Raw genomic sequence first — 27,991 nt, forward strand, 5'->3', positions numbered from 1 at the left:
CCGGTCTGAATATTAGCCAGTGCCTGGTTAACTTCTGGGTGACTGTAGATACCTGGATATCCAATACCAGAGCCTGGACATGCATTGAATATCCGGTGTTAATTCAGCCCAGAGCTGTCAGCAGCTTAAAATCTACTTACCGCTGCAGGCTGAATATTGACCCCTTATTTTATTAAGCTTGATCGATTGAAAGCCCAATCAATTAAGAGCACTTAGAAAGCTATATACAAATAACAATAAAAACAGAAATATGTAAAATACAATATACATTCAACTCAATAATAAAAATAACCTACCAAATTACCAGGATAATTCTTCAAGCTCATGATTCCAATCCCACCCCTGCTCAGCAACACTTTGCACCCAACATTTCCGCTGGACACTTTGAAAAATTGATTGCTTATAATATAAAATAGAAACATGATGACAGATAAGGGCCAAATGGCCCTTCCTCAGTAACCACTAATTCCTCCTTTTCCTAAGAGAACCCACATGCCTGTCCCACGCTTTCTTAAATTCTGACACAGTCCTTGTCTCCACGTCCTTCACTGAGAGGCCATTCCACATTTCTACCCCCCTTTCCATGAAAGAGTATTTTCTAAGATACCTCCTAGATCTGTTTCCTCTTAACTTCATCCTATGCCCTCTCATTCAACTCTTGTATATTAATGCCACTGAGGTATTTAAATGTCTTTATCATATCCCCTCTCTCCCTCCTATCTTCCAGTGTATACATATTGAGCTTTATAAGCCTGTCCCTATACATTTTATGACAGAGACCACTTAACAATTTTATAGCTGACCTCTGGACCGAGTCCATCCTATTTATATCTTTCTGTAGATGTGGTCTCCAGAATTGCACATTGCACTCTAAATGGGGCCTCACCAGAGACTTATACAAGGGCACTATCACTGCTGGTCAACCCTCTCCTTTTACACCTGAGCATTCTTCTGGCTTTGACGCTCACCTATTCTACCTATTTTGCCACCTTAAGATCATCAGACACAATCACCCCCAAGTCCCACTCTTCTTCTGTACACAGAACACTTCACCCCTATATTGTACCGTTCCCTTGGATTTTTGTAAGTGCATGACCCTGCATTTCTTAGCATTAAATCTTAGTTGCCAATTATTGGACCATTCTTCAAGTTTCACTAGTTCCTTCCTAATGCTATCCACACCCTCCACAATTATTGGACCATTCTTCAAGTTTCGCTGGATCCTTCCTCATGCTATCCACACCCTTCAGAGGGTCCACCGCAAAGAGACAAACCTTACCAGATAGCTCTTCTGAAATATCACTCACAAAGATGTTAAAAAGAGCTGGCTCGAGGACCGACCCCTGTGGTACACCACTAATAACATCCCTTTCCTTGGAGCAAACTCCATTTACCACTACCCTCTGTCTCCTTCCATTTAAGCAGTTTTTAACCCAGTCAGCCATTTTAGGTCCCATACCGAGGGCTACAGTTTATTTATCAGCTGCCTGTTCGGAACCGTGTCAAAGGCTTTGCTAAAATCCAAGTACACCACATTTAGAGCCCCTCCCACATCCAACTGTTTGGTCACCCAATCAAAGAAATCAATCAGATACGTCTGACATGGCCTGCCTCTACTGAATGCACAAACAGCAAAGGTGATACAAAAGTCCAAAAAACACATGGCGTAGTGCAACAATCGATGACTCAACACGGGCCATGTTTCGGCCACAAAGGGCCAGCCTCAGGAGTCAATACCAATGATTTCACTTGATCAGTGTATCCTTACAGGATTATTAATGAATGTGCCATTCAAGCTCACAGTATATAGACTACCTAATTGTAGCGCTGACAACCAAGGTAGTATCAGCCCATGTCAAGTCATCGATACCTATCAATGATATTATAATAAATTGTTGCACCACTCCATTTGTTTTCTGCTCTTTTGTGTCACCTTTGCTGTGTGTGCAAAGGCTAATTCTTCTCTTTTTTTTTGTCTGCCTCTAGTGAAACCATGTTGCCTCAGGTCCCGAAGTCCATTCGATCTACTACTACTTATCATTTCTAAATCGCTACTAGACGTTCGCAGCGTTGTACACTTGAACATGAAGAGACAGTCCCTGCTCGACAGAGCTTACAATCTAATTAGGACAGACAAACAGGACAAACAAGAGATAAGGGAATATTAAAATGAGGATAATAAAATAAGGGTTCTGAATAAGTGAATAAGGGTTAGGAGTTAAAAGCAGCATCAAAAAGGTGGGCTTTTAGCTTAGATTTGAAGACGGCCAGAGATGGAGCTTGACGTACTGGCTCAGGAAGTCTATTCCAGGCATGTGGTACAGCAAGATAAAAGAAACGGAGTCTGGAGTTAGCTCTGCTTTAGATGCATTTCCTTTAGTTTACTCACCACTGAGGTCAAACTCACAGGTCTGTAATTACCAACCTCCTCTTTACTTCCGCTCTTGTGCAGAGGGACCATATCCGCCCTTGTCCAGTCCTCCAGGACCACTCCAGACTCTAAGGAAGCATTGAAGAGCTCAGATAGTGGAGCTGACAGAACTTTTCCGAGTTCCTTGAGTACCCTTGGATGTATCTCATCAGGCCCTACCACTCTGTCTACTTTTAGTTTAGCTAGCTCCTCACAAACACAGTTTTCTGAGAATCAGTCTTGGACTACTATACGTCCATCCCCGTTAGCGTTTGTTTTATGTGGTCCTACCCCCGGCCTTTCATCCATGAACACAAAACAGAAATAAGCATAAAGCTGAACTGCTTAACAATTATTAGTTTCTACATATTCCTCCCCCTCAACTTTGAGCCTCACAATACTATTATGGCACTTCCTCCTATCACTTACATACCTGAAAAATGTTTTGTCCCCCAATTTTACTATATTGACTATATTTTCTTCCATTTGCCTCTTTGTTTTCCTGACCGCCTTTCCAGCTTCTCTTAGCTTTTCCAACTATTTTTGACTGTCTTCCTCTTTCTGAGTCGTCTTGTAACGTATGAAGGATAACCTTCTTTACCTTACCTTTTCAGCTGCTATGTTTGCGAACCAGAACAGCCTCCTTTTTCTCTTAATTTTATGTAATTTTCTAACATAAAGGTTTGTCGCCTTTACAATAGCTCCTTTTACTTTTGTCCACTGATGTTCTACTTCCTTCAGCTGTTCCCATTCAACTAATTCTTCCTTGAGAAATTCCCCCCATCTTGGCAAAGTTAGTTCTTTTGACATCTAGGACCTTAATCGTGAATAAGCCCTCTCCTTCTGTGTCTTAATATTGAACCACACCATTCGGTGACCACTGAATGCCAAACGATCTTCCACTGTAACATCAGAAACATTCTCCCCGTGTGTAAGCAACAGGTCTAGAATCGCTCCATCCCACGTTGGTTCTCTTACCCACTGTTGAAAGAATTCTTCCTGTAGAGAATCCAAGATCCCTTTGCTTCTAGAAGACCCCCAACAGCAGGGATGCCCCAATCGACATCTGGCATATTAAAATCACCTATCAGAAGTACTTCCCCTTTCCTAGCTATCGTGTGGATGCCTTCAATTAAGTATCTGTCCATTTCTTCTGACTGTGAAGGTGACCTGTATGTTACATCAATGTAAATACATTTTCTTTTCCCTCTTACAAGTTTAACCCACAGTGCTTCTTCCTTACCCCATATGTCCTGCAGTTTTGTTACTTTAATATTAATATTCCACAAATTGCTCAAGAGCCATCTTTTCGATAAGACATATCACAAAGACCAATACATATGAAATCCCCACATATATCTAGCAAGCAATGTTAAGAACGCCATACATTATACCATCATCATGTTTTTATTACCATGCAACCCAAAATACTTCTGTAATACTAAGTTTCTATTCTCTTTTCATTTCCACTAGCCACGATTTATTGTAAGCCACATTGAGCCTGCAAAGAGGTGGGAAAATGTGGGATACAAATGTAATAAATAAATAAAATATTAACATATAATGCCACTCTTCCAGCCTTTTTTCTACCCTGTCCTTCCTGAATCGATTACAGCCAGGTATAACTATATCCCTGTCATGGTTCTCCATGAACTACGTCTCCATGACTGCCATTAAATCCAAGTCGGATTCTATCATTGTAGCCCTTAGATCTAAAAATTTGTTTCCCATACTACGGCCATTGGTATACAAGGCTCTCCATATGTTACTTTTTTCTCCCTTTTCTATAAAGGTATTTGATGTCTTACCTTTCTGAAGGTTATTAATGAATTTGGGGCCTTTCTCACCCCAAAACTATATTATATTAATAATATATTATCATCCACTATAGTACTACTGGATCACAGAGCACTGAAAAGTGGTGATACGTAGTTAGATAAAATATTTCCCTACCCCATGTAAGTGGGTACCTGAGGCAATGAGAGATAGCGACTTGCCTAAGATCACAAGGAGTGTTAGTGGCAGAAAACGGGATCTGGATTAAACTCATGTGTTTCTCAATACTTTGAGGTAACTTACATGCAGGTATAGTAGGTATGCTCCTATCCCTGGAGGGCTTCATTCTAAGTTTGTACCTGAGGCAATGGATGGTTAAGTGACTTGCCCAAGATTACAAGGCTCCCCTGTTTCCCAGCCTGATGCTCTAGCCATTAGGCTACTGCTCCACTCCCAATACCATTATTGAGTGTTGAATGTGGTAGGCAAGGGAACAGTGGGACTCACAGATCCTTCGAAAGGAGGAGTGGTGGAGAAGGAGATGGGGGTAGTCACTCAGGCTGCAGCAGGCCTTTTAAGTCAGTACATTGGACCCCTTTTTACACTAAGGGATAGGGTCGGAGCAATGAGAGCAGGATGGCTTTACTGATACTAGTACAGCATATGCATTGCCAGCTTCAGTAAAACAGGTTGTTAACACTAATCAAGCTGCCAATGCACAAAATAAAAGTGAATTGATAATCTGCCTTAGTGGCTAGTTTGACAGTTTAGTATGTAGACTCTTAAATGTTAGGAAATCCCAGTGGTGTAACTTGATCACGGCAAAAAAATATAAGTATCCATGTAATTTGCTACCACATAGCGAAGTCAAACTTGCCATCTATATTACATTCTGTGCTCTTAAATGAATTTTTATCTTAGAAGAACATTTAACAAGACTTTGTGAACAGAAAAAAATAAATTCAAAACCTTATAAGATGGGGAAGGAGGTGATCCTCTTGCATTATGAACTTTAACTGCTCCACCCTCAACACCTGAAAAACACGAACAAAAAAAATGTTGTGTTTATCTACACTTGCTTCAGGCAGGTGAAACACATTTTTTTTTCTCATGAAAGCTATAAAAGAAACCCATCTAAACAAAAAACACTCAAATCAACCTGAAGTATAACTACAAAAAGCAGAACCATAACCAACCACTCAGTGGTCATACAAAAAAAAAAACTATGTTGAAATGCTTCTTTCCAGAAATTCAGGAATTAGAAGCCAGAAAGATGCAATTCCCAGACTGCTCCTTGGGCTGGCAGGACATGGAAGCTCCAGAAAGCAGAGGTTTCTGGCCCCAGGATGTTGAAAGTAAATAGTAATTTGATATAAAATACTTCAAGATAGAGCAAACCACAGATGTGACTGGCAAGTGACAGTACCCCATGGAGCTTTATGCTCCTTAAAATGAATCACAGTGTAATTCCCCATTATAATGGGGATTACATTTACTAGACTGTGGAGCAACCCCTCCCTAGAGTTACTGGGGTGGGGGGAGGAAATGGGTTGGAATGGGAGAATGTGTAGCCCAGCCCCATGGGAAGTGTTTATGGGGAAAGTGTAAAGAGAAATGTTTCTGGTTGTTGAATGACAGCAGGGGAAGAGTTTCGAGTTAATAAATGTTGTTGATGGGGAAAACATGAGGTCTTTGGTTGCTTCTATCTCCACCGTGGCCCTCGTGGAGAGGGGGGTGTCCTGGATGGGTTCAAGAAACAAAGGCTGAACTAAGTGGAGGTTTCTGCCAGTCACAGCTCTAGGTGCTCCATGGGGGAAGTAGTGGCATGGCCCTGTTTCCCTCTCATCGCATGCATGTTCAGTTTTAGTGAAACTGAGCATGCGCAACATCGCACATGCTCAATTTCATTAAAATCGAGCATGCGCAACGTGAAGGGATGTTGGGCAGGCAGTGTAAGGAGAGCATCATTGGAGAAACACTTCAACTGGCAGGGGTCGGGGACCTCCACCATCCAAGGTATTTGGCGTTGCAGTGGGGGGGGGGGGGGAGCGGCGGGCCAAAATGTACCCCCTCACTTTGGGCTCTAGGACCCCCACACACACACACACTTCGAGGTCTGGCTGCGCCCCTAGTGGGAATTAGGGGATCCTAGCCTGAGAACAGGAACGAGCCTGTTCAGAACCAAAGGTGGTAACCCAGAGAGGTACTCCTTTGGGACAGCGTGGACAGACAAGGTGGTGTGGTCCAGAGAGTGGAGATCACTTGCTGCAACAGTGCAGGCACAGCTTTAGGTTGTTTTACCCAGAAAGAATGGGTACGTACATACTGTAGGATCTACAAATTGAACTAGAGGATTTACACCACACCTCTCTACTCACCATACTTCTAAATTAGCCAAGTGATTTATTTGTACCAAGATGTCAAGTTGGATTACAGATTAACTTGTTTGTTCTTAAAGGATCTGAACTGCCTGCTGCAGAATTTTCAGTAAAGTTCCTGTTATTTTCATATAAAACCTGGACTGGAGTTTTTTCTTTGGGTGAGAGTGAAGTTAATATGCTCCTGGACTAACACAGAAAAGCAAAAAATACAAGTGTCTGACTTCAAAACCCTATGGCCTACTGGAGTAAGTCTGGCCCCAGCCTACGCCCAAGCTCTGGAGCAAAGAAACCTTAGAACCTTTAATTTTGTGGCCCTGGTCTCAGATGCTGACCCAAGAGCTAGTTGGCACCTGGACGGAGTGTGGTGAGACCAGGGTTACAACAGTAATAGTTTATAACAAGATTTGAAATCACTAAACTACTTAAAATAGACAATGATATGTAACTTGCCTCCTTCCCCCCCCTAAGAACATTATGAAGGTAATATTATAATAGGTCATCTAGATTGAGAGGGCAAGAAGGCACCTATTTGTAACCTATTTTATAAAGAAACAAGACACCTAAATATCTTTATAAAATACCAGCACATATCTTGCCAAAATTGCACCTAAAATGAAGCAGCAGACATTTAAGGGTACTTGTAAATGTTTATGTATAATTTATAAAGCAGCAGTATAAATTGCATCCCACCTGTGTTCTGCACAAAATATGCCCCCCAAATATGCCCACATCCAGGCGTCATCAAAGTACGTGGGTTCTTGGCATCCCATGTGCTTTAATGCATGGGGGCTAGGTTTAATAAAATCTACCAGCCAGTGAAAAAATGGCTGGTAGATTTTATTAAGCACCGCCATTGGGAGATTTGAGGTTTCATTTCATAAGTATTCTTACTCTGTGAAAACACTGTGTTGATTCCCCATTTATTAGTGTCGGCAAACAACAATATTTACACATGTATACTATCACATACTCACAAAAATCTCTTTAAAAAATTACCCTCCACCAGGGAAATTTTCATACTGCCCAAACAATTGCAAAGCCTATTGTTATCCACAGATTTTGCACCAAAACAGGCACAGTCACATTCAAAACTGCCAAAGAAAAAAAAAAAGTACCCTCAGACGCTTGCATCTCCTTTTTCTACAAGTACTGTGTCTGTGTAGTTTTGAAAATACAAAAGTACACATTTGCATTATTCCCTGCCAAATACCCCAACCACACAGATGCCTCTTCTAAACGTGGCAGAAAGTCTTCACATTGTAGATTTACCCATGTTCTTTAAGTCACATTCTGATTAGATAATTCTCAGACAGTTGATTTTTGCTGAGAAAATGCTTTTTTTATTTGTGGAAATCATTTCAAAACTCACCTCTGCATCACTAAGACCAGATCAACAGGAAACAAAGGTTGATGCCCTTGTTCTCTGAAAGTAATTTATGGCCCAATTTAACTAAGGTTTCTACCATTCTATGCCTTTAAGAAAAGCAGCTCTGTTAAATCAACAGAGCAATATTCAAAGCCATTTATCCAGTTAACAGCCACCATTATTCAGATAAATAGCTTTGTTGAGTCTATCCTTGTGTATTCAATGGTATTATCCAGAGTGCTGCTTAATATCCCTACAGACTAGAGGGTGATGGAAACCAGAGTGCTTGGTTTCAACCAAAATCGAATCAGCAGCCGAAATTTGAAACCCAAGCCAAATCCGAAAATGGCAACCCCCTTCCTCCATCCTGGCAGAGAGAATGAGTCCCGCCGGGCTGGCCACTCCCTTGCCCTCCCACCGCCCACAGGACCTCATTGGGCCTACCTGTAAATGCCCTGGTGGTCTAGTGGTGTCTTCCAGGCAGGAAGATCCCCAGCTGCTCCTGCCCTGCTGGCTCCTCAGTCAAAATGGCTGCTGAGACTGCAGTGGGAGGACCTGACAGCCATTTTGAGATTGCAACTAGCTTGGGCAAGAACAATTGGGGATTGCTCCTGCCCATGCCAGTTCCAATCTCACAATGGCTGCCTGGACCTCCTACGGCAGTCTCACAAGGCTGCTGCAGGATGTCTTGGCAGTCATTTTGATAGAGGAACCGATAGGGGCAGGAGCAACTGAAGATCCTCCTGCCCGGAAGAGGCCACTAGATCACTAGGGAATTTAAAGGTAAGCCAGGGGAAGGCTTTTCGTTGGTGGGAAGGCAGCGGGGTTGTGGTCGGGATGACCATCCCAGGCTGGCAGGACCAGCTCTCTGGCAGTGCTTGTGGTGGTGGTGGTGGTGGGGGGGGGGGGGGGGGGGGGGGCAGAAAGGCCAGGCAGAGAATGGTTGTGGGGAGGAGGGAGGGTCGGTTTCAGCTGAAAATGCACTAGCATGACTAAACCCAGATTTTGGGCTAGTTTCAGTGCTGAACCTGAATTGAAACTGAAACTCAAATCAGCCTCTACTAACAGACCCACTTCAGCACTTTCAGGATAATGCCAGGGTAATCTGGAGGCAGAGCTTGGATAGAGTTAAGAGTTTTCCGCTAACCATTCAGTCCGCTAAAAGATAACAGCAAAAAGGCTGCTATCTGGATAGTGGTCTCAATATCACCACATTCGTCACCACTGAATTCAAATATTCAGCACCTACTGCTAGCCAGATAGCAGTGCAGAATACTGGATTTAATTCAGCCAAGGCAGTTGGTGTTTTAACAAAAAAACAAACAAACGCTGACCTCCCTAGCTGAATACTGACCCACAAATCTTTAGTGTGTGGTCATTGTGGTTTTAGACTGTTGATACATAATAGCAGAAATCAAAGGACTTTTAAGCAAAGGCCACAAAACGCATGACAAACAACTGCTCAAACGCTGTGCAGAAAGGACTGCAGTTGGAATCTGCCCTGGGAAATGAAATGTTATTTTTACATACCATTCTTGAGAGAAGCTGTGTCAGTCTGGTTTCAGATTAGGTCACAGTACAGAGAACATCCACACAGATCGACTCGGTCAGCTCCATTCTGCTTTTGATGGTAGTGGGAAGGGTACCTTAGCTATTTCTCTCAAAATGTCACGAACATTTGATCTGGAAGATCATGCTTTGCTGCTCGTGGATGCAGTCCTTCAGCGGTTTTCAACATTTCCGCCTGCCTGCCAATTCTTGCCTTGCTCTATCTCTTACCCATTCCCTCTGGTGTCCCCTCAAGGTTCCATAATAGCCCCACTGCTGTTTAATATTTTTCTTAGTCCACTTACTACCCTAGTACAAGATCATGGCATAAATGAATTATATTGTCCTGATAATTACCATATATACTCGACTATCCACACTGTTATCACCTCTCGTCTAAATTATTGCAACCTGCTTCTCACTGGCCTCCCACTTAGCCATCTCTCTCCTCTTCAATCAGTCCAAAACTCTGCTGCGCGACTCATTTTCCGCCAGAGTCGCTATGCTCACATTAGCCCTCTCCTCAAGTCACTTCACTGGCTCCCTATCCGTTTCCGCATTCAATTCAAACTTCTCTTACTGACCTATAAGTGCATTCACTCTACCGCTCCCCAGTACCCCTCCACTCTTTTTTTTAATTATTTTATTTATCATTTTACTTAACTACATTCACATTTATCACATAAATGTAAGGAAATACAGAAATTAATATAAAAAGGAAAACATTTTCTCTCAACAATATATATTTACATAATTGTCCACAATTGGAAGATCCAAGATCAGGAAAACAATCGTAAAGAAAATAAGAAAAACTCAAAATGGTTAATCTTACACTTCACATTTTCTGAGGGAGAAAGGTTAATCGGTTATTGCTGCCGGTACAGTGGTAACTGAAGGAAGTTGCTGCAGAGGATTCTTCATCTGTTTCCACAAACTCTATAATTTCTTAGGTTCAAACAAATAAGTAATAAGGAAAATAAAACACTTACAAGGGAATCGTGCTAGGAAGGTCCCACCTGGGGCAATGATTCCTGGCTGAAAAGCCAAGACTTCACACCTCCCAGTCTGCGATTCCCTTGATGTGTCAGGAAATATATTCATCTTTGAACCCCAAAAACTATCAACCATATATCGGAAATACAATTTCAAAACGTTGTTCCTATCTAATCAAAGACGAGTACCACTCCACTCTTGTCTCTCCCTAAGCCCCCTCTCGGGTACTCCGTTCTGTGGATAAATCTCTCGTCTGTCCCCTTCTCCTCTACTGCTAATTCCAGACTCAGTTCCTTTTATCTCGCTGCACCTCACGCCTGGAATAGAGTTCCCGAACCTGTACGTCTAGCCCCGTCTTTGATCGTTTTCAAATCCAGGCTAAAAGCCCACCTCTTTAACGCTGCTTTTGACTCCTAACCACTACTCACTTGCCCTGTACCCTTTTATCCCCACCTCTCTTTAATTCCCTTACCTCTTAGTTGTTCTATCTGTGTGTTTGTCCTACTTAGATTGTGAGCTCTTTGAGCAGGGACTGTCTTTTCGTGTACCTTGTAGCGCTAGAGAAGTGATAAGTAGTAGTAGTAGTAGTAGTAGTAGACTATAAGCCAAGATTTGGGGGCTTTAAAAAAAAGCCTAAAAAATTGGTATCTTGGCTTACAGTCAAGTTGGCACCCATTTCTGGTCTTCCTCCCTCCCTCCTTCTGTAGTGGCCAGAACATCTTCCTCTCCTCCCCTGCCTCCTGCCCTGCAGTGACCGCAATTCTGCTTACCGGTACGTCTACATGCTGCTTCTGAACATACTGCTGACAAAGAAGTATGGTAAATGTAAGCTGGGCCGGTGAGGGCCCTCAGAATCTGCTTATGTTCAAAGCTCTTCATTTTTTATACCCCAGCACTTTTTCCCACTCATGGCAGGCTCAATGCGGCAGGCAATGGAGTGTTAAGTGACTTGCCCAAAGTCACAAGGAGCTGCCTGGGCCGGGAATCGAACTCAGTTCCTCAGTTCCCCAGGACCAAAGTCCACCACCCTAACCACTACATAAGTACATAAGTACATAAGTAGTGCCATACTGGGAAAGACGGCCAATCCAGGTCAAGGGCACCTGGCACGCTCCCCAAACGTAAAAACATTCCAGACAAGTTATACCTAAAAATGCGGAATTTTTCCAAGTCCATTTAATAGCGGTCTATGGACTTGTCCTTTAGGAATCTATCTAACCCCTTTTTAAAGTCCGTCAAGCTAACCGCCCGTACCACGTTCTCCGGCAACGAATTCCAGAGTCTAATTACACGTTGGGTGAAGAAAAATTTTCTCCGATTCGTTTTAAATTTACCACACTGTAGCTTCAACTCATGCCCTCTAGTCCTAGTATTTTTGGATAGCGTGAACAGTCGCTTCACATCCACCCGATCCATTCCACTCATTATTTTATACACTTCTATCATATCTCCCCTCAGCCGTCTCTTCTCCACGCTGAAAAGCCCTAGCCTTCTCAGCCTCTCTTCATAGGAAAGTCGTCCCATCCCCACTATCATTTTCGTCACCCTTCGCTGTACCTTTTCCAATTCTACTATAGGCCACTAGGCCACTCCTCCACTCCAAGGAGTGGAGTTACCGTACTTCTGTGTCAGCGGTAGCCTCCGGAGGCAGCATGCAGGTGTACTGGTAAGCAGAATCACGGTCACTACGAGGCAGGGGAGGAGAGAAAGACATGCCGTGCCAGTCATGGGAGAATCTAGGGATTATATATCTATAGTTTGGATTGTTTCACCCTATGTGCATTACTTTTTTAATATAAACAAATGTAATCTTCCATTTGGATGCCCAGCTCTGCAGTCTCAAAAGGTCTGCAGAAATTACTCACAGCAAGATTGTGCTTTGACCCCTCTGAATAACTCTTTTATCTTTTAATCTGACCATTTTACTCTATTAAACCTTACTAAATCCATGTGGGCTCTTCGCCATTAATTCAAAAGTTTAAAAAAAAAAAACTTATGGCAAGGATGTCTAGTCTTGGTAGTCTTTGAAGATTGGCTCGTCATAATCTCCCAAATGTCTATCCTCGGCTTATATTTGAGTCAACCATTCCTCCTCGCCTTTTTAGGGGGGGGGGGGGGGGGGGTTACCTCATCTTATATTCATATGGGATTATATTCAAGTATATTATACAGTAAACCTTGACTTCACTCATCTAAATCAACTTAGCTACTTTCTAATACCCTTATTTTCATCCCTTCTAGAACTGTGGCATGTTGTCTGACTGGCTGTTTTCTGCAATTATCGCTTATGTCTATTCCTTATGGCTCTTCAATTATTCTCATTGATCACGTCAGGTACTTAGGGATTATTCGCAATCAACAACTTTCTTTTGATAGCCATGTTGGCACACTAGTAAACACCAGCTTCTTGGCTCTACAGCAGTTTCACTTGGTACGATTCTATCTGGATGTCCTGTCTCAGTTGACTGTACATTCATTATTTCAGGACTAGATTATTGTAAAGTGGTGTACTGTGCTGTAAGTCATTCATTCCTTATTGGCCTGCAAAGCATTCGGAAAACCATTTTAAGGATTCTCTGCCATGCAAAACGATTTGACAATGTAACACCTCTTCTACTTCTCCATCATCATTGGTTCCTATCAGTTTCAAAATACAGTTTACATCTTTGACACAAAGAATTGCATAATAGTTACCCTTCATACTTATCTTCGCTTATCACTCCACATATTCCTGCTCACTCTGTGCGCTCTATCATGATTCTCTCCTCTCTATTCCCACAGTTTCAAGAGCCAGACTCAATTCCTCTTACATAAGAACATAAGCATTGCTATACTGAGACAAACTGAAGGTCCATCAAGCCCAGTACCCTGTTTCCAGCAGTGGCCAATCCAGGTCACAAGTACCTGGCAAGATCCCACAACAGTAAAACAGATTTTATGCTGCTTATTATAGATATAAGCAGTGGATTTACCCGAGTCCATCTTAATAATGGCTTATGGACTTTTTTTTTTTTTAAAGAAAATTAGCCAAACCTTTTTTAAACCCTGGATAAGCTAACTGCTTGTACCACATTCTCTAGCAACGAATTCCAGAGTTTAATTACACGTTGAGTGAAGAAATATTTTCTCTAATTTGTTTTAAATGTAATACTTAGTAGCTTCACTGCATGCCTCCTAGTCTTAGTGTTTTTGGAAAGAGTAAACAAGTGATTCACATCTACCCCTTCCACACCACTGAGTATTTTATAGACCTCTATCATATCACCCCCTAATCCATCTCTTCTCCAAGCTGAAGAGCCCTAGCCGCTTTAGCCTTTCCTCATAAGGATGTCGTCCCATCCCCTTTATCATTTTCGTCACCCTTCTCTGAACCTTTTCTAATTCTGCAATATCTTTTTTGAGATGCAGTGACCAGAACAGCCACAGAGTATTCAAGGTGAGGTTGCACCATGGAGCGACACAAAGGCATTATAACATTCTCATTTGTTTCCACTTCTTTCCTAATAATACCTAACATTCTATTTGCTTTCTTAGACACTACTGCACATTGAGAAGAAAATTTCAACGTGTCATCAACAATGTCACCTAGATCCTTTTCCTGGGCAGTGACTCCTAACGTGGAACCTTGCATCATGTAGCTATAGTTTGGGTTCCTCTTTGCAACATGCATCACTTTGCATTTGCTCACATTAAACGTCATCTGCCATTTGGATGCCCAGTCTCCCAGTCTCGTAAGGTCCTCTTGCAATTTTGCACAATCCTCTTGTGATTTAACTACTTTGAATAGCTTTGTGGCATCAGCAAATTTAATTAATTCACTAGTTATTCCCATCTCTAGATCCTTTATAAATATGTTAAAAAGCAGCGTTCCCAGAACAGACCCCCAGGGAACCCCACTATCAACTCTTCTCCATTAAGAATACTGACCCTTTTCCCCCCCACTCTGTTTTCTATCTTTTAACCAGTTTTTAATCCACAATAGGGCATTATATCTCCTATCCAATGTCTCTCTAATTTCCTCAAGAGTCTTTCATAAGGTACTTTGTCAAATGCCTTTTAAAAATCCAGATATACAATATCGACTGGCTCACCTTTAGCCACATGTCTATTCACCCCTTCAAACAAATGTAGTCTGTACCTGCTGTACACTGCCTTGGGTGAATCTCTTCATAAAGGCGGTAAATAAGTCCCAATAAATAAAAAAATAAATAGACTGGTGCCTTCTTCTGTACTGCCCTACACTTTTGGAATGTCCTTCCATTTTACATTACATTAAAAAGACCTTATAACCTGCAGTTACTATTCAGGTTCAAAGTGGATAACAATAAGAGCAACTAGTCAGAATCTAGGAATTTACATCAAAATAAAAATTATTATAAAATCAGCACAATTAAAAGATGCAAACTAAAACAATATCAGATACCCTAAGAACATTACAGACCTAAAAGTTTTCAATAGTTTTCTAAAGCAAAGATAATCTGTTGTTCCCCTAAGCAGAACGTTCTAGATTAGTGCTGCCTGATAGGGTAATGAATTGTCTAACGATTTATGAGGAGTGGAGGAGTACCCTAGTGGTCAGTGCAGCAGACTTTGATCCTGGGGAACTGGGTTTGATTCCCACTGCAATTCCTTGTAACTCTGGGCAAGTCATGTAACCCTCCTTAGCCCCATGCCCCAGGTACAAATAAGTACCTGTATATACTAAGTAAGCCACTTTGAATGTAGTTCCAAAAAACCACAGAAAGGTGGTATATCAAGTCCCATTCCCTTTCGCCTCCTTATGAGATTTCATGGATTTTGGTGATGGAATTCTCAGCAGTAGTTTCTATCATATTCCTTGAGGATAAATCTGACAATATATGTAAGTAATTCTCCACATAAAAACTTATAAGCAAAAACACAAGCTTTAAAACGTAACCTAGCTTCAACCAGGAGTCAATCTAATCTTATCAGTAGGGGAGTTATTGAATCATATTTAGAAGCAGAACAAATCAATCTGGCTGCTGCATTTTGAACCAACTGAAGTCGAGATTTCTGAGACTTGATACAACTTAAGAAAATAACATTAAAACAGTCCAACTGTGAAAGGACAAAGATTGAACAACAGATCTAAATAAGACTCAGAACCCCCCTCTCGTGAAATTTAAGTCCAAACTTAAAACTTTCTTTTCATTGGGGCATTTAAGGACCAGTTTTGTCACCTATTGGCCTCAGCGACTCCTGACTTTCTTTCTAAACTCTGCTGATTGCCTGACTTGCTTCTCTTTCATTGTAACATATATTTTGGTGTTAATTTCCTTTTTCTTTTGTTTATAAACCTTTTTGTTCATACTTCATGAAAGGTGGTATATCAAAAGGGGCATTTTTTTTGTTACATTTGAACCCCGCGCTTTCCCACTCATGGCAGGCTCAATGCGGCTTACATGGGGCAATGGAGGGTTAAGTGACTTGCCCAGAGTCACAAGGAGCTGCCTGTGCCTGAAGTGGGAATCGAACTCAGTTCCTCAGGACCAAAGTCCACCACCGGCCCTTGCAGATCACCAATGTGGCCTTCCACATGGAATGTTGCTAGTGGAATAGCAACATTCCATGTAGAATCTCCAATAGTAGCAACATTCCATGTAGAATCTCCAATAGTATCTATTTTATTTTTGTTACATTTGTACCCTGCGCTTTCCCACTCATGGCAGGCTCAATGCGGCTTACATGGGGCAATGGAGGGTTAAGTGACTTGCCCAGAGTCACAAGGAGCTGCCTGTGCCTGAAGTGGGAATCGAACTCAGTTCCTCAGGACCAAAGTCCACCACCCTAACCACTAGGCCACTCCTCCATGACATCTAAATCCAACTTTGTACGTTTTGCTGAAAAACCAAAAGCACATAAGTTCTACTGTATTTATTTAAGCACAGTGCCAAACACAGAGGTGCAGAATGGGTGAATGCAGGCAACTGCATGGTCAAGTACTGGCTGGCTCACTCCTGGTGCAGAGTATACAACACTTTGAATGAGTATGTTTGTTGCTTGTGAACAAAGGTGAAATGCATGCCACAATGACTTTATTACTTGGAAACAAATACAGTATGCCATCTACAAAATGCAAGACTTTGTATGAAGCAGCGATACAAAACTTCCTCCCACGGAAAAGATAAAAACTGACTCCATCTAAGTTTAAACATAGGTTGTATCAAACCACCCTGCAGTGCAATAAAATTAGCAGTGTAAACAGTGAATGTAAATAGCCTGTCCAGTCATCTCTGGAATACGTGTCAAAGCACTTGAGTCTAAAAATGTTTAAAAAAAATATCTGCCTATTTTCCATCTGTTATATTTCTAGTAGGAGATGGAGGGCCAACATAAAGTTCATGTGAAAGTTCATTTTAAGTTCAAATATGTCGTATCAGGTCTTCGGGAAGGTAAAAGTTCGTTGGGAGGTTAATATTCAATTCTGCTTAATACGGGGGGGGGGGGGGGGGGGTGGAGGCGGGGGAACAAAAGCACGAAGATAGAGTTATTTGTCAGATGTGAGCATTAGAATTGCTCAGCAGGAGCTAAACAGATGTTGCAATTTTTTTCCCAAATTTGTCTTTGCCTTATAACTGCTTCTCTGCACAAAAGAAATACCATTAAGTTTGATCTTTAATTAAACCATGTCGATAGAGAAAGGGGAATGATTTGGGATTTAGCTCACACCTTTTTTAGTCGTTGCTCGAGGTCAATTATATTCAGATAGAAAAGATATTTTTCTATCCCCTGAGGACTTACAATCTAAGCAGTCAACATTTAGCTGGTGGCACTTGGCGGTTTTGCTGACTTGCCGCTGGTGTTATGTCCTGAAATTCAATGCCGGGCCATGTTCAGGCTTCGGCATCGAATTTCTGGATTTCTGGAACCGGCTACTGATCCCAGGGCAAGAAGTGGCTTCCCCCATGTCTGTCAGTAGCAGATTATGGACATTTCCTCCAGAAACTTGTCCAAACCTTTTTTTTAAAACCCAGATAAGCTAAGGGGCCCTTTTACAAAGCTGTGGCAAGCCCAACATGGGCTTACCGCTCACTAAAAGGGAAGTACCACCAGGTTACCTCAGCAGCCTGGTGGTAGTTCCCACCCCCCAGCGTACGCCATTTCCTGCACTACAAAATATTTTTTTTGTAGCACCGGTGTGTACCTGGTAGTAATTGGGTAGTGCTGCTGCTACTACTACTACTATTTAGCATTTCTATAGCGCTACAAGGCATACGCAGCGCTGCACAAACATAGAAGAAAGACAGTCCCTGCTCAAAGAGCTTACAATCTAATAGACATGCTGCCCAGTTACTGTCAGGGTAGCGCGGCAGCCCTTACCGCCACCTCAATGGGTGCCGGTAAGTCCACCCTAAATGGAAGTGTGGCAACTGCTTCACTTGCCGCATGTCCATTTCTTTTTTTTTTTTTTTAACTGCCTTTTACCCACTACGGTAAAAGGGGGCCTTGGCGCTCATCAAAAACATGTGCTGACGCCAGCTCAAGCCCCCTTTCGCCGCAGCTTTGTACAAATACCCTTAAGTGTTTTAACCGCATGCTCTGGCAATAAGTTCTAAAGCTTAACTATTCGTTGAGTGAAAAAATATTCCCTTCTATTTGTTTTAAAAGTATTTCCATGCAATTTCCTTCAGTGTCCCCTAGTCTTTGTACTTTTTGAAAGAATAACAAATCGATTCACTTCTGCTCACTTGCCCTGTCCTTTTATCCTCACCTCTATCCCTTACCCTTAATTGTTCTGTCTGTCTGCCTGTCTTATCTAGATTGTCAGCTCTTTGAGCGGGGACTGTCTTTTTGTGTATGGTGTACAGCGCTGTGTATGCCTTCTAGCGCTATAGAAATGATAAGCAGTAGTAGTAGTAATAGTACTCATTCTACACCACTCAGGATTTTGTAGACCTCTATCGTATCTCTCCTCTGTCGTCTTTTTCCAAGATGAAGAGCCCTAACCTCTTTAGCTTTTCCTCATATGAGAGGAGATCCATCCCCTTTATCATTTTGGTTGCCCTTCTTTGAGGGAGGAAGAGGAAGAAGGGACTGGAGGGAAGGGACAGAGCTGCTGGACAAGGGAGGAAGAGGCGGAGGGGACTGGATGGAAGAGAGAGAGCTGCTGGACATGGGAGGGAGAGGAGGAAGGGGCTGGAGATCTGCTGGACATGGGAGGAGGAAGAGGAGGAGGGGACTGGATGGAAGGGAGAGAGCTGCTGGATGTGAGAGGAGGAAGAGGGGGCTGGAGAGAAAGAGCTGCTGGATGTGGGAGGAAGAGGAGGGGGGGATCTGGATGGAAGGGAGAGAGCTGCTGGACGTGGGAGAAAGAGGGGAAGGAGAACTGGAGGGAAGGGAGAGAACTGCTGGTACAGCACAAAGAGGGAGGGAAGGGAAACAGAGATACCAGAACAAGGAGATGAAGGAAAAGGGAACAAATACTAAACCTACAGCATGAGGGAGGAAGGAAGGGAGGGCAGGCAGGCAGGGAATCAAGCAACCAAACCAGATGCTGGAAAGGGGAGGGAGTGAGAGGGAGAGAAGCTGGATGGGGTAGGGTCAGAGAGGGTAGAGATATAATGGCACTGGGGACAAAGAGAGGGGAGAAGCTGGACAGAAATATAGGGACACAGAGTAAGGGAGATACTAAACATGGAGGAAGATAGAAGTACAGAGATGCATAGTGGACATGGAGAGATAGCAGAAATATCAAATGGACAGGAGACCTTGGTGAGTGAGTTAAGAGAAGACAGAAAGATGTAGAAACCAGAGCCTGAGACCAACATGACTTGGAAAAATAAAATGAGCAGACAACAAAAGGTATTTGTGATTAGAATATGTCAGATTTGAAATGCACATCCTGCCAGAGCTGGTGTTAGAATATGGCTGGGGCCCATGGCAGATATTTTGGAGGGGACCCCAAAGCTTACTAACAGGCTGCACCTTCAGCTTCCAGCTGGCCTGGGGTTCTCTCTGGATAGGGGACCAAACCCAGTTGCCCTAGTTGTACCTCTCCTAACACTGTCTCTTGCATGTGCTATCATATTTTGCACAGTATAGGAGAAAATGCATCTCTTTGTATTTCTCTGTGCTGTGCTAAATGGAAGGTTTGGCCTCTCGGGATTGTGATTTAATTTGTTTATGGTTTGTGGTCACTTATTCTGTATTTGGCATTTGTGTTCCGTGTGTGTGACCAAAGTATTCTGTTAGCATCAATTTTCTATGATGGGAACCTGTTTTAGTGGCTATTCTTCTGGTACCATGTTAGCTATGGTATTTCTTAAGAATAGTTGGTTGAGATTCTTACCAGTGAAAAAATCCAGGACTGTTCTTGCACAGACATTTAAGGAAAGCAACAACTCCTCTACTGATTATTAACATTTAGATCTGATTAGGGTTTTATCACCAAATGTTCATACTTGACTCCACTGTTTACATTCGGCCTTGTTCTGAGTGCAACTCCAGAAAATGAACTGAAATTAAAACAAACTCTGGAATGAGTCTGAGACCTGTCTGACTAACCTTGAGAATCAGCTTGTAAAAAAGAAATTGAGAAACACAGTTCAATGAGCGTGAAGCCCACGAACAAAAACGTTCTTAACTAGACAATTAAGTGAACAGCTTCAAAAAAGCTTGTGTTATCCATGGCCAAGTGTAGCAAACATTACAATGATAACCTGTCTCCTGGGAGACAATACATCACAGTCCATCTTTTCAAAATGCTGAGCATTAAAAAAATCCTTTTTGGATACTCTTCCCTATTATGACATAGGGCATCAGACAGGATTGCAATGAAAAAAAATTACACTACATGCCACCAGTTATCTTTTATTTAATAATATGCAAGAACAACACTGAAAATTTGACCTTGGAACAATCTCCAAAGTCATTGCAACACATGTAGTCTGCAGAACGTCTGTGTCTAGAGTTAGCAGTTGACCAATAGAAAACGGAAGGTTCAACGGAATGTCACTTCTATTGGCTGTTATAGCCTGTTAGATAGCAGAAACAAAACCTATCTCCATCATTGTTTACAGATCTCACCAGCTGGATCAGCCTTTATCTTTGGTTGCACGAGGAAGCACTGTTTCATTCTATGGGATAATATTAAATAACCACATGGGTTCTGAGGCCACACCGTTGTATTGGCAAGAGTTCATGGTAAACCATTAAAAAATCTCTGTTACTGGCTTTGATCCTGAATTCCCATATAAATCAGATTGTTTCAAAATTGTTTTTAAAGAAAAAGCTGGAAGCAGCTCAGTGACTTTCTCTTCCTTAGTTCACTATATTCTGATTAGTTATTGGGATTTATTAACTGCCTTTATGAAGAGATTGACCTAAGGCAGTGTACAGCAGGTACAGTTTAACATAAAGCTTACATTTTGTAATTATATATAAAATCATGAAATGTAAAAACATTCAATATTCACCCACAGTGGTCAAAGTTTTTTTTAAACACCAACTGCCACTGTATTTTGCTTCTGCTATCCATCTGTGGAGATAGATTCTTCTCCTGTTTGTCTTTGTTACTACTCTGACTCTGCCCATGGACAGCTGCTGAATATCCAGGTATGGCCCAGTCAGGGGAATTTAAAGGTAGGAGCCTTCCTACCCAGTTAAATCCAATTTGAATATTGACTCCATTTTTCTCACTTAGTACATAAGTACATAAGCACCGCCATACTGGGAAAAGATCAAGGGTCCATCAAGCCCAGCATCCTGTCTCCGACAGCGGCCAATCCAGGCTTCAAGAACCCAGCAAAACCAACAAAAAAAAAAAATTAATAATGTTCAATGGACTTTTCCCTCAGGAATATGTCCAAACCCCCTTTAAATTCTGTAAGGCCCGCTGCTGTCACTACATTCTCCGGCAACAAGTTCCAGAGTCTAACTACACGCTGAGTAAAGAAAAACTTTCTCCTATTTGTTTTAAATCTACCATATTCTAGCTTCATCTTGTGTCCCCTGGTTTTGTTGTTGTTTGAAAGTGTGAACAAATGCTTCACATCTGTCCGCTCTAATCCGCTCATTATCTTGTAGACTTCTATCATATCACCACTCAGAGGTACGTCTGGCGAAGGCACAAGCTGAAGAACAAATGGCTAGAAATGTAAGGAGGGGAGACAAAATCTTCTTCAGGTATATTAGTGAAAGGAGAAAGACTATAAAGGGAATTGTGAGACTAAAAGATACAACGAAACGCTATGTAGAAAATGATGACGAAAAAGCCAATTTGCTAAATAGATACTTTTGTTCTGTTTTCACTGAAGAAAATCCTGGGGAAGGATCGAGAGGGACTGGCAAAAGTACACCTGAGAATGAGGTGGATAGAGCACCGTTCACGGAAGAGAGTGTGTATCATCAACTTGGAAAGCTAAAGGTGGACAAAGCCATGGGACCAGACGGAATCCACCCCAGAATACTGAGGGAGCTCAGAGAGGTTCTGGCGGGTCCTCTTAAAGATTTGTTTAATAAATCCTTGGAGACGGGAGAGGTTCCGAGGGATTGGAAAACGGCGGAGGTGGTCCCTCTTCACAAAAGTGGTGATAGGGAAGAAGCTGGAAACTACAGGCCGTTAAGCCTCACTTCGGTTATTGGAAAAGTAATGGAAGCCATGCTGAAGGAAAGGATAGTGAATTTCCTGGAAGCCAATAAGTTGCAAGATCCGAGACAACATGGTTTCACCAAAGGGAAATCGTGCCAAACGAATCTCATTGAATTCTTTGACTGGGTGACAGGAGAATTAAATCAAGGACGTGCTACGGACGTAATCTACTTAGATTTCTGCAAGGCTTTTGACACGGTTCCCCACAGGAGGCTCTTAAATAAACTAGACGGGCTGAAGATAGGACCCGAAGTGGTAAACTGGATTAGGAACTGGTTGACGGGCAGATGCCAGAGGGTGGTGGTGAATAGAGTTCGCTCGGAGGAGGGAAAGGTGAGTAGTGGAGTGCCTCAGGGATCGGTGCTGGGGCTGATTTTGTTCAATATATTTGTGAGTGACATTGCCGAAGGGTTACAAGGTAAAGTTTGCCTTTTTGCGGATGACACCAAGATTTGCAACAGAGTGGACACCCCGGAGGGAGTGGAAAACATGAAAAAAGATCTGAAGAAGCTAGAAGAATGGTCTAACGTTTGGCAATTAAAATTCAATGCAAAGAAATGCAAAGTGATGCACTTAGGGAGTAGAAATCCACGGGAGACGTATGTGTTAGACGGGGAGAGTCTGATAGGCACGGACGGGGAGAGGGATCTTGGGGTGATAGTATCTGAGGACCTGAAGGCGACGAAACAGTGCGACAAGGCGGTGGCCGTAGCTAGAAGATTGCTAGGCTGTATAGAGAGAGGAGTGACCAGCAGAAGAAAGGAGGTTTTAATGCCCCTGTATAAGACGTTGGTGAGGCCCCACCTGGAGTATTGTGTTCAGTTTTGGAGGCCGTATCTTGCGAAGGATGTTAAGAAAAGCTACGAGGATGGTATGGGATTTGCGTTCCAAGACGTATGAAGAGAGACTTGCTGACCTGAACATGTATACCCTGGAGGAAAGGAGGAACAGGGGTGATATGATACAGACGTTCAAATATTTGAAAGGTATTAATCCGCAAACGAATCTTTTCCGGAGATGGGAAGGCGGTAGAACGAGAGGACATGAAATGAGATTGAAGGGGGGCAGACTCAGGAAAGATGTCAGGAAGTATTTTTTCACGGAGAGGGTGGTGGACGCTTGGAATGCCCTCCCGCGGGAGGTGGTGGAGATGAAAACGGTAACGGAGTTCAAACATGCGTGGGATATGCATAAAGGAATCCTGTGCAGAAGGAATGGATCCTCAGAAGCTTAGCTGAAATTGGGTGGCGGAGCAGGTGGTGGGAAGAGGGGTTGGTGGTTGGGAGGCTAGGATAGGGGAGGGCAGACTTATATGGTCTGTACCAGAGCCGGTGATGGGAGGCAGGACTGGTGGTTGGGAGGCGGGAAATACTGCTGGGCAGACTTATACGGTCTGTGCCCTGAAAAGGACAGGTACAAATTCAAGGTTAGGTATGCACATATGAGTTTGTCTTGGGCAGACTGGATGGACCATGCAGGTCTTTTTCTGCCGTCATCTACTATGTTACTATGTTTTCTCCAAGCTGAAGAGCCCTAACCTTCTCAGCCTTTCCTCAATTGTTTTCTTTAGATAGCAGGACAGGTCAGGCACACAAATGGTGATGTCACCATATGGCACTGGGATGGAACAGATCTCCCAGAGCTCAGAATTAATGTATAATTCTGAGTATGTACAAACCTTCTTATGTGCAGTACTCAGCTCCTCAGTTAGTACCACAGCTCAAGAATGAATGCAGCTCTCAGGGGAATGGGAGGGATTGTATGCCTGATCAATCCTGCAGTGTACAGGAAACATCTGTTATTTATTTATAGCATTTATACCCTGCTCGATAACAGGTTCAGTGCGGCTTACAAGGTATGGTACAGAGTATCACTGAGATAAAACAAAGTATGGTACAATGTGTCACAAAGGTAAACCAGGTTAGAGCGAGTAGGACAATAGGACGAGACGTGGGGGAGAGGATTGGAGTATGGGTGGTGCTAGTGGTGTGGATTAGGTTCGAGATTTAAGTTGGGTTGTTGGGGTAGGCTTGTTTGAAGAGGTAAGTTTTCAGCAGCTTTCGGAAAGGTAGATGTTCATTGGTTGTTCGGATGTGTCGAGGTATTGCGTTCCAGAGTTTGATGCCTATAACGGAGAAGTTGGATGCGTAGTAGGTTTTGTATTTGAGGCCTTTGCAATTGGGAAGATGAAGATTGAGATATGTTCGAGAAGATTTGGACCCGTTCCTGGCTGGTAGGTCGATCAAGTCGGCCATGTAGCTTGGAGATTCGCCATGGAGGATCTTGTGGATCATTGTGTGGGCTTTGAAGTTTATGCATTCTTTGATAGGTGAGAAAACATTTTTTCCCCTCAATAACCAGAACTGAGTCCCACCACACAAGTGGGTGACTCCCAAACTCAAGGCTACTCAATATAAACTATCATTTTCTTGGTCATAAGAAAAACAAAAACAAAACGCTAGTGTTACAAAGGCAGCCCCAGTAAAGGCCACTCAAAATCTGGTGCTGGAAAAAAAAATCGGTGCTAAGCGCGATTCCCGTCTTGAACTCTAGGTGCCAGACTGACACCTGCTGAAACCCGAGTTAATGCTGGTGCCTAAGTTAGGAATGCGGAGGTATGCTAAAGCTTTGGATAACGAAAAACAAAAATCCTTCTGTCTCTGGTACAAATAAATCAATAACCTCCACAAAACCAGGACAACTGCTACCTGATAAGATAGTTCATAATTATTCCATGCCACACTTCATCAATGCTTGAAGTTCTTATTTAGTGTTCTGTATTATATTGTGTGAGAGTACCCTCAGACTTTCCCACTCATTTTTGCAATCCAGTTTCACTGCTGCTTAGTGGTATAGCACTTCTTTCATCGGGTTCCTCTTCTTTTTTTTATATTTTTCACCATACGCGTGCTATTATTGTCGGCTAATAATATATATATTTTTTTACTTTTTGTATATATACCAATACTTGCCGTGCTCATTCGCTAAATATGAAAAGGTGGCACAGTCATTCATAAAAATTGCACTTATCTTTCTCTCTGTATCAGCGTCCACAAAAACTCGCTGAATCAAAGGGCGGAACTGTGTGCAAACATCCGACCGCCTTCCCCTGGATACGCCTGACACCGCGGGTTTCAAAGTCTTAGGGTACTCTCGCACAATACAATACAAAACACTAAATAAGAACTTCAAGCGTTCATGAAGTGTGGCATGGAATAATTAGTACATAAGTACATAAGTAATGCCATACTGGGAAAAGACCAAGGGTCCATAGAGCCCAGCATCTTGTCCACGACAGCGCCAATCCAGGACAACTATCTTATCAGTTAGCAGTTGTCCTGGTTTCGTGGAGGTTATTGAGGTATGCTAAGCAGCATAACATGTTTTGTACTTTCTGGGGATCTTGCCAGGTTATTTGTGACCTGGATTGACCACTGTTGGAAACCGGATGCTGGGCTTGATGGACCTTCAGTCTGTCGTAGTATGGCAATACTTACGTACTTATGTACATATTATTCTAAAATTCTGTGTGCAAGTTTTCGGAACGCCCCCAACATGCCCATGGCCACATCCCCTTTGAGTTATGCACTAGTAGAGTTAGGTGCCATGATTTATAAAATTGCACAGCCAGATGTGTGTGCAAATGTTAATGAGTGCCAATTAACATCAATAACTGTCTGTTAGCACCCAATTATTGGCATTAACTGGCTTGTTACTCAAAGTTTATGTATTTATTTATTTAAAATGCTTATATTCTGCATGATCTTAGCAATTCTCAGCACATTACAAATAAAACACACATAATAAACTAAACTAAACAAAATACATAATAAGACCAACAAACATAAAATACTGCAATCAATTTCAAGCGTCCCAAATTCCCTACCAGGTCCAACCCCAACTCCAGAATCTCAGCTTCCCATTACCCTGATAATCCAAGACTCAGTATATTAATATCAGATTCTATTATATGTCTAAGTAAAAAGGAATGTTTTCAATTCCTTTTTTTTTAAAGATCCAATCTGTGAATCCCTCTCAGACTAAGAGGCAAAGAATTCCAAAGTTGTGGACCAACTATTGTAAATATGGCTGAGCAATATTCCTGTAATTGCACCAAACAAAAAGATGGAACCCCCAAAAGGGCCTTGTTTACTGATCTCGGATTTCTACTGGTAGCCCTGCTGCAATGATCATGGAATGGTTGGTTCCTGGTAACATTTTGCCTGCTATTGAGACAGACACGGGGAAGCCACTGCCTGCCCTAAGATTGGAAGCATGTAATGTTTGCATGTGCATTTTGGGCAGGTGCACAAATTTGGGCACGCAATCCTGGGCACTGACCACGAACCCCTCTCAAATGGATTGATTGCCATTAGGAATTGAATGCTCACATTATGTGGTGATCAGTCTGCAACCTTTCAGCTTTCATTCACAACACCAGGCGGGCCGGAATCATGCTAATGCTGAATTCTGGTCTTGGGAGGTGAAGCCCAATCCAGCAGTCACTGAATCAGGTAGGACTGAGCAGAGGGGGAGGCTATAAGTAACTACTGCTCTCCCTTAATGGTACTCCTTCTTAGTTAAGAAGCCACCTTAAAAGACAGGGGCTAGAAAGGGAAGTGGTAGCTCAGCTGATGCAGGGAGTGAATGTCCATGCCCAGATAAATTCCACTATATCTTTCTTGACATACTGCAACCAGAATTGAACACAATACTCAATGTGAGGTCGCTCCATGGAGCAATACAGAGGCATGATAGTATTCTTGGTCTTATTTACTATACAATACTATATTGATACTTCTATACTACTTTAACAATGCCTTCAAAGCGGTTTACATTAAGAGAGATGTCACAGTCTGAAATGAGTAACATTTTATAAAGAAAAAATAAAAATAAAAACTTTTAGTACACAAATTTAATTAAAACAGGTGAGATTTTAAGACCTTGCAAAATAAGCTGTAATTAGCGATAGTCCGTAGGGCAACTGGAATGGAGTTCCAAACCTTGGGACCCTGAAAGGAGAAAGTGTTCCCAAACTGAGTTTAGCTTCAGGTTCTTAATGATAGGTACATCTAAGGTTAAGTGTCTTTAGCTTCTCAATTGTCCTCTAGTCCCTAAAGGTGGTAGCAATTGACCTACCATAGTCGAGTTCTGCCATAAACACTTTTATGAACTAAACATGCAATTTGAAATTGAATTCGTGCATCTATTCTTAGCCAATGTAAGTGCTGCGATAAAGGGCTGGCTTCATTATATATATGTTTTTTTTTATTTATGAATTTTCATTTTACATTCAAGCAATAACAAACATATGGCAATTCTGAAATATGGTACATTTAAAATAAAATAGGAAGAATTATTTCTAAATTTAGACCACAATTTGGTTCAAGAACAAAGAAAATTTAACATAGCATTAATCAACAATGAGAAATGGATGGATCCCACGGTAAGCACAGCTGATACATAATTGAACAATCAGGTATTCTTATTCTACTCTTTGCTCAAAATAAATTCTAACAATTTTCCCGGTTCAAAAAATATATAGTTCAAGGAACTTAAAGAAATTACACATCTACAGGGAAACATTAGAAAGAAGGTTCCACCTAAATTAAGTAATTCTTTCCTTCTTTTTTGAGTTTACCTCGATAAGTCGGGAAACATTTGAATTCTTGATCCTAGAAAATTATCTTTTATATGGCTGAAATACAATTTAAGAATATTATTACGGTCAAGTTCAAGAGCAAACGTCACCACTACAGTGGTCCTTTCCGTTATCGTTTCCAATGAATTTTCAAGAAATTCAATCAAGTTCAAATTAGGTAAAGAACTATTCCTAGCATTTCTTATACCTGAAATATATTGAATTCTTGTGATAGGTGGAATATGATCAGAAGATATAAGTAAAA

At 42.0% G+C, this 27,991-nt stretch overlaps 1 protein-coding gene across 1 annotated transcript in view; it reads right to left on the bottom strand.

The window, feature by feature from the left end:
• LOC115461641 overlaps positions 1-27,991 on the bottom strand; it is a 254,455-nt gene that overhangs the window by 106,209 nt on the left and 120,255 nt on the right. The window contains exon 10 of the mRNA XM_030191619.1: positions 5,156-5,220. Within this exon, the coding sequence (XP_030047479.1) occupies positions 5,156-5,220 (65 nt within the window). The remainder of the gene's footprint in view (positions 1-5,155; positions 5,221-27,991) is intronic.

This window comes from Microcaecilia unicolor, chromosome 2 (genome assembly GCF_901765095.1).
Source record: "Microcaecilia unicolor chromosome 2, aMicUni1.1, whole genome shotgun sequence".
Lineage (NCBI taxonomy): Eukaryota > Metazoa > Chordata > Amphibia > Gymnophiona > Siphonopidae > Microcaecilia > Microcaecilia unicolor.